An 8,461-nucleotide genomic window follows, 5' to 3' on the forward strand; every position below is an offset into this window, starting at 1 on the left:
ACCATCTGCAACACATCCAATCATTGGAGCCTGCGGATTATCCACTCTGGAGGACTTTTGCTACTTGGTTTCTTCAACAGAAACTGTTCGCAAATGCTGACTTCCAGCGGGATCGCTGTTCACGCAACCTCCCGTTCAACGTCCTCTACCGCATGACGAAGGCATTTCAGACTCTGCAATTCTATGTGATTCCGATTCGTCTTTGTGGCCCCTACACCTCCTGCAAGTTTGTCACACTGGTAGTGAATCACCCTGTATACGTTGTATATATCACTTGTGGGTTGGTATACATTATGTACCATCCCACATATTTTCCTTACTTTTATTTTCATTAAGAGATAAATTTTTTGGAAAAAAAATGGCTTTCCAAAAAAAAAAAGTCAATGTTAGATATGGAAGTGTTTCATGTAAGAAAATTAGTAAACGAGATCAAATTAGAAATTATATTTTTTGATGGAAAACACATACTTGTGTATGTGTTTTCCAATTAAAATATTCAGGAAAAATGTTATTTGCTCTACCAAACAGAGAGTACATTCAAATAAAGGCAAGAAAGTCAAGAAAAACAATTACATAAAATTACAATATTTACTTAAAGTATAATAATAAGAAAATAACAAATATTCTGATTATTAATTTCATTAATGTGCTGGTTGTTTCAATACCACACAGAAGGAAATTTTGAAGTAGACATCTGTTTATTTGAAAGAGAAATATATAACCTAAATGCCTTTTTATATCTAAGGAAAAAATACAGTTGTGATGGATATAACTGCTGTGTTATGATGTAGTTGCAGGTGGGGTAATGAAGGTTGAAATATCACAGAGGGTGGACAGTGTCAGCTGATCCTGCACAAGAATGTGCAGTAGCCATGTTGGTGGCAGGCATTGAATGCCTTATTTTGACTACTAATTGTTCTGTTAAAAGAAATTGACTGCGCCAACAGATCATCATAGATTTGAAACGTCAAAAAAAATTACAGGTTTTTTTTATACAATTTTTGTGATTTTTTAAGAAGCTCTAATTTGACTTCTGACAATAATTTCATTCTAATGCTAAGCAACCAAGCCAAAATCAGAATAAATTAATATTTAAAAGTACATATGCACAAATTAATTTTTACAAATTTTCAAAATTTCATGGAAAAACTCACTTCATAGAGTGATCCCATGGCAGCCGCTGGGAAGTGGGTTCGTTCTGAAAGTGTATGAGCTTTACTCTGCACTGGTACACTTTCAGAAATTCGTTCTGGAAAGAGTTAAGGTTTCAAGTTGTTAGGCTTAATACTCATCTATGTTTTATAAAACTTAGCACAAGCATGCAAAGCATGAATAAAACAGGCTATGTATCCAAAATTGAACTGAAAAATAATTAATAATGGCAAAGTTGCTGATAACATTTAAGGAGTAAGGTTGTTTTCAAAATTTAGAGCATCATAGTTGTTGTTATTTGGTTTTTAGGAGCATTAGCAACTAAGGCCATATTGCTCCAGGGATTTGCGGTGGTCATTCACTGACCTTTCCGCATCCTCCGTATTTGGTGGTCATGGGTTCGAACCCCGGTCTAATCAAGAAACGTGTGCTATGCACTACTGCTCCTACCCACCTGGCCACGGAGGCGCCTCATCATAGTTAAAATAGTACAAGAACATAGGTGTCACTGCTCTCTTGGAATCCATTTTTCAGAATTGCTTAATAGTAGCAGTACAATAATTATAATAATATGCCTTTAGCATTAGCAGAGGCATATGATGCAAGAAAGCAAGCTTATATAGCATCAGCCAAAAAAAAAAAAAAAAAAAACCTTCCTGTTTCACCCATCCATTCATTCCAAAGATTTGTCTAGTTCAGCCTTCAATTTATGTAAGCTGTCAACTTCCACAATGACAGATGAGCTTGTTCCAGCAATCAACCACCTGCTGTCTAAAGGCAAAGTCCACACATCTATTCTACAACTGTTTTTCCTCAATTTGAATTTATGCTCCCTCAGGTGCAGAATCTGAGCAAGAGGAGGAATCCATTCAGCATTGAGCTTGATCAACCCATTCAAGGCCTTAAACAACTCAATCAGATTACTTCACAGGTGTCTAGTCTCCAGACACTGCAATTTGCAGAAATTAGGCCTATCTTGGTAACAGCAACCCTTTGTTCCACTCGTTAATCCCATTGCCCTTCTCTCTACTCGTTCTAGTAGCTCAACAAATTTTACTAAAATGAGGCCTCCCAACCTGTATGGAGTACTTAAGGTGTGGCCTGACTACTTCCTTATACAAGGGGATAATCACCTCCTTATCCTGGCTAGCAAAATTTCTATATATCTTTGACAAGACCCCATGAGCTACTCTTGCACCTGTCTGCACTTCTCAGAAAACTTCATATCTGACTGCACAATTATCCCCAGGTCTTTTTCATCCTCCACTACCCTGAGTGCATTAGCATTAGTACAGGCATATGGTGCAAGAAAGAAAGCTTATGCAGCATCAGCCAAAAAAAAAAAAAAAAAAAAAAAAACCACTTCCATTTCACCCCTCCGTTCGTTCGAAATACCTGTCCAGCTGAGCCTTAAATTTCTTTAGGCTATCAACTTCCACAACAAGGGATGGAAGTCTGTTACACTAACCAACCACCCGCTGGCTAAAGGCAAACTTCCGCACATCTATCCTACATCTGTCTTTCCTCAATTCAAATTTATGCCCTCTCAGGTGATTATTCTGAGCAAGAGGAAGAATCCCATCAGCATTGAGCATGCTCAAACCATTCAAGGCTTTATACACCTCTATCAGATCACCTCGCCGGTGCCTAGTCTCCAGACACTGTAATTTGCAAAACTTAAACCTTTCTTCATAAGTGCGACCCTTTGTTCTATTCACTAATCTTGTTGCCCTTCTCTGTACTCATTTCAGCAGCTCTACATCCTTCTTGAAATGAATCCTCCAGACCTATATACAGTACTCAAGGTGTGCCCTGACCATTGCCTTATACAAAGGAATAATCACCTCGTTATCCCTACTAGAAAAATTCCTGTATATCATTGACAAGACACAATGAGCTAGCCAGTCTGCACTGCTCAGAGAACTTCATATCTGCCTGCACAATTACCCCCAGGTCCTTTTCATTCTCTATCACTGTCAGTGTAGTACCACAGAGTTGATACGTTGCTGTGGGGTTGCTGTTTCCCATTTGTAGTACTTTACATTTGTCAATTTTAAACTTCATTTGCCACCTTTCAGCCCATCTGTTCAACCTTTCCAGATCCTGTTGCAGCAGCGTAGCATCAGAAGTGTCCTTAACAACCCTGCCAACCTTTGTATCATCTGCAAACTTGGACATTAAGCTTGATGTACCATCAATATTATTTATAAATACAGAAAACAATAATGGACCCAACACTGAACCATGAGGGACTCCACTAATAACATTAGTCCACGATGAGCAGTGTCCATTGATTACCACTCTCTGTCTTCTTCCCCTCACCACCCCTTTATCCATAGCAGCAATTTGCCTCCAATGCCACAATGCTCCAATTTGTGCAGCAGTCTTCCATGTGCAGCAGTATCAAAAGCCTTTCTAAGATCCAAATATATAATATCAAAGTTATTCCCTGCATCCAGTTCTTTTGTGACTGCATCATAGTATCCAATCAAATTGGTCAGGAAAGACTTTCCCCTTAACAAACCCATGCTGTGTTTGAGCTGTAATTGAAGTCTTGTCTAGATGATCCTGCAGTGTTTCTTTAACCAGTGCCTCCATTAATTTACATGGAACCGAAGTTAAACTAACAGGCTGTAATTACCTGTGTCTCCCTTTGATCCTCCTTTGTCGATTGGGTTCACATTTGCGCATCTCCAGTCTATGGGTACCTCCCCTGAGTCCAAGGAAGCTCTCATAATTATGGCTAAGGGTTTGCTTACTTCCTTTGCTGCCTCCTTTAATATAACTGGATAGATCCCATCCACTCCGGGTGCCGTTGTTGTGTTTATCTTCAACAACTTCTCCTCCATTTTACTCTCAGTTATTACAAGATTATCTAGCTTACTGCTAGAGTTAAAAACACCTCTGGCATTCCACTCGCTGAATATCTCCTCATGTGTGAATGTCGATGCAAAATATTCATTTAGTTTGTTAGCTACCTGAGCAGGATCATCAACAGTTGAACCATCAATATCAAGTAGACCAATCTGATTCATCCCCTTCTTTCTAGAGTTTACATAAGTAAAGAACTCTTTGCTGTTTTTCTTTGCATCCTTTGCCAAAGATTTCTCGTAATCTGCCTTCGCCTGCCTAACCTCCTTTGTAACTTGGTTACAGATTCACTTATATCTATCATAGGCTTCTCTGTCACATGTTAATTTATATGTATCCCATGTATTTTTCTTCTCTGCCATATGTCTCATTAGTTCATCAGACATCCATTTAGGCCTTGAACAATATTTCTTAGTTGGTATGTAAAGCCTAATAGCTTCCAAGATAAGTTCTTTGAATGCTTCCCATTTTGAATTTGCTCTTGGTAACATCATCAATTGGTCTCACTGTATAGAATTTAATTACTGTCTCAGACCATTGCAGTCATGTAGTACTGCACAGTTGGTATGTTACTCTGGGGTTACTGCCATCAATATGCAATACTTTGCATTTGTAAATGTTAAACTTCAGTTTCCACCCCTCAGCCCACCTGCTCAACTTTGCTAGATCCTGTTGCAGTAGTGTACTGTCCTTACTGTCGTTAACAACCCTACCAACCTTAGTATCGTCTGCAACCTTGGAGTTTAAGCCTGATATACCTTCATCAATATCATTGATAAATACATAAAACAACAAAGGGCCCAACATGGACCCCTGGGGGAACTCTACTAATAACATATAGTCCATGAAAGGCAGCATCCATTGATTACCACTCTGTCTTCTTCCACTCAACCATCCTTCTATCTTTTGTAGCAACTTGCCTTTAATGCCATACTGCTACTACTCCAACTTGTACAGTAGTCTTCCATGTGCAACAGTATCAAAAGTTTCCCTCAAATCCAAGTATATGATATCAAAATTTTTTGCATCCAGTTCCTTTTGACCACATTATAGTATCCAATAAAATTGGTCAGACAACACTTTCCCTTAACAAACCCATAGTGTGTCTGAACTATAACTACAGTCTTGTCTAGATGATCAGGCGCCTCCATAGCCAGGTGGGAAGGAGAAGCAGTGCATAGCACACGCTTCTTGATTAGACCAGGGTTCGAGCCCGTCACCACCAAATACGGAGGATGCAGAAAGGTCAGGGAATGACCACCGCATATCCCGGAGCAATATGGCCTTACTTGCTAATTCTCCTAAAAAAACCAAATAACAAAATAACAGATCTAGATGATCCTGCAGTGCTTCTTTAACCAATGACTCCATTTTTTTTCCTGGAACAGAACTTAACAGGTTTGTAATTATTGTGTCACCTTTCAATCCCTTTTGTAAATTACGGATACATTTGTACATCTCTAGTCCATGAGGACTTCCCTGAGTCCATAGATGCTGTCGTAATCATGGCTAAGGGCCTGCTTATATCCTTTGCTGCATCCGTGAATATAACTGGTTAGATCTCATCCACCCCAGGTGCCTTCCTTGAGTTCAGCTTCAGCAATTTCTCCTCCACTTTGCTCTCAGTTATTACAAAATCATTTAACTTCCCTGTTAGAGCTTGATAAGCTTCTGGCTTCCACTTTCCTACAGAATTCCTCATGTGTGAATGTAGATGCAAAATACTCATTCAGTTTGTCAGATACCTGAGCAGAATTCTCAACAATTGAACCATCGATATCAAGTGAACCAATCTGATTCATTCCCTTCCTTCTAGAGCTTACATAAGTAAAGAAGTCTTTACTGCAAATATGATTAGTTGCATTAAATATATACATATATATAAAAAATATTTGCATATCCTGCATAGGCAGCAAAGATAAGAGGGGTTTACAAAGGCAAATAACTGCAGATAGAAATTATTACATACATTTCAATTTTTGAACTTTTTCATCTACCATTACCAGAGTCATTATTATGGAAGGCTATACAATAACAAGGCATTTAATAGTGCAAGACTAATACAGTCGTGAGAAATTAGAATAATTTCTCTTGCCGTTAACTTGAAAAGTGCATTGTAAAATATCGCATCATTGCTGGATAAGCTATATTATTATGTCTTGCAAATTCCACTTACTGAGTAAATGACTTGTGTTATTTCCAAAACTACTGAAATAAAACTTTATGTATATTTGAAAAGCAGGATAGTATGCCTCCGATTTTCGTCTTCTGACATATTGCTTTCCATTTAAGACATGCGGGTTGAATTTTGATTCATCAGAAAAAAATGACGCTGTCTCATTGCTCTTTGTCCATGAAACTTGTTTTTTAGCCCAAGCAAATTGCTTCTTCCTCATTTGTTGGGTCGACAAAGGCTTCTTCTTGGGCCGATAGACATGTAGACCACATTCCAAAAGTTGTCTTTGGATAGTTTGTGCACTTGTTTTAACACCAGCCATCTCAAAGTCCAGTTTTAGATTAGGAGCACTAGCATGGCGATTACAAAAGCATAACCATTTGAAATATCAATCTTGGGAAGGCTTGGTCACTCTCTTACGGCCTGATCCAGGGCTTCTCTTCACATCACCGGTTTCACGCTTTAATTTCAACAACCAGGATACTAGTGGCAGCCTATTTTTTGAGCGATAGCATGCGTAGAAAGCTCTTCATGGGACAGAGCAACTGCTGCACTTTTTTATGGTTTTTATATTTATTTTTTTATATATTTTTTTCTTGGTGTCAACTGAACATATGGAGCCAGGCTTATACCTCCGCAAAACAGGATACTAATGAGCATGTATACCCTTCCAACACCGTATTTATAGAAACAGCTGATGCAATACCTTGCAATTACTGTCTGATGCAATAGAAGTGTTATCTGATGCAATTTAATTAAATCTCTGCTTTGCGACAAAAAAATTACTGTAATAAAACAATATCTAATACATTTCACTACAAATGTTACTTTTTTTAAGGTGATGCAGTTTTTTTTGCACCACTGTAGGTTGATACACAAGTAAAAATATTCAGATTATAATAAGCCACTGTTAAAAATATTTATGTTTATACTCTTAATTATAGCTGTTTAAACAGTATGACTTTTAAAGTCTTAATGAGCCTTACTCTTGAAACACCTTTTGTTTCTTTTTTTAAAAAAATTACACTATAAATTCCAAAATATATGTTAGTCATTTTGCTTGAATTCAAATAAATTTTTTTTTTATTTTAGATTATAGTTTTATATTTTGCTGATGATGATTTTGTTTCCTTTACTCTTACTAGATCAAGATGAAAATAGACGTCCAATCTGTCTGTCGAAGATTTTTCTAGACCATCTAGAAGACCTCAAAAATGCATAACTTCAAATGATGTCAACGGTGTCAGCCAGTGATAATAATTGTGATAATATTGATTTATTTATAAAATAGTGTATGTTTTGAACATTATTCTGGTCATGCAGCATATTTGTATAGCACTTATCATTTTCATCCATACTTCTTTTTTAGCAAATTACCCAACTAATTTAATTAGTATATACATAAATTCTAAACTTTATATAGCAGTGTAAATAGTTTTACCATTTGTATTGTAATATTACAGATTTTAGCATTCATATATGATAAAAGAAAACAAGCTTATACAACGTCAGCCAAAAAAAAAAAAACTTCCCATTTCACCCATCCATTTGCTCCAAAAGTTTGTCCACTTCTCTTCCTTGAATTTATTTAAGCTATCAACTTCCACATTGTGGAAGTTGATAGCAATCAAATACCTGCATAGTCTTAGAAATATGTCCTGTGTAAGCTTGCACAGTGCAAGCTTATATGGACTTATTTCCATTATTCTCTGAAATTCTTCATTGACCCAGAAGTGGGTTTGTTCAACTTTGAAATGTGCAAGTGGACATGTGAGATAGATTCAATCCAGCATTTATACACTTATAGCATGGCTATTTTTAAATATTTCTTACTAATTGTTTCCCAGTGCCCAGTTTTAATTAGAAATTATGCAAAATTTAAATGTTGGTTATGACCATGGAGATATACAATTAATATTAGCAATCTCAATCCAATTCAAACCATGAAGAGAAGGCACTGCCTTCTCTTCATGGCTTGAATTATATTGTTATGATAATACACTCCATTAAGCATAGAGCTGCCAACATTCTCTAAATTCACATTTGATTATGTAACCTGAATGTATTGCAGACTCCTCAGAACCTCTTTTCATTATTCTAGAATCAGAACAATGGAAAATATACCATTTAAGTTACATTTTAAGTTTTTTTAGGCATTTTGTTGGGTTTGTGAGCTGCAGCTCTTCATGATAGTCAGGTTTGCATAACTACCTCTTAAAAGGTTAGTGATCCCCGAGAGTTATTGTATAATTTAACATTAGT

The 8,461-nt window shown here is 36.9% G+C and overlaps 1 protein-coding gene across 1 annotated transcript in view; it reads left to right on the forward strand.

The window, feature by feature from the left end:
• The window catches only part of Sting (transmembrane protein sting), a 103,759-nt gene extending 96,233 nt beyond the window's left edge, over positions 1–7,526 (forward strand). The window contains exon 5 of the mRNA XM_090383827.1: positions 7,345–7,526. Coding sequence (XP_090239953.1) covers positions 7,345–7,421 — 77 coding nt within the window. The 3' untranslated portion in view covers positions 7,422–7,526. The remainder of the gene's footprint in view (positions 1–7,344) is intronic.
• The last annotated feature ends 935 nt before the right edge of the window (positions 7,527–8,461 follow it).

The sequence above is a fragment of the Mastigoproctus giganteus genome, chromosome 1 (assembly GCF_048544385.1).
Source record: "Mastigoproctus giganteus isolate SK-2022 chromosome 1, ASM4854438v1, whole genome shotgun sequence".
In the NCBI taxonomy this organism is placed as follows: domain Eukaryota; kingdom Metazoa; phylum Arthropoda; class Arachnida; order Uropygi; family Thelyphonidae; genus Mastigoproctus; species Mastigoproctus giganteus.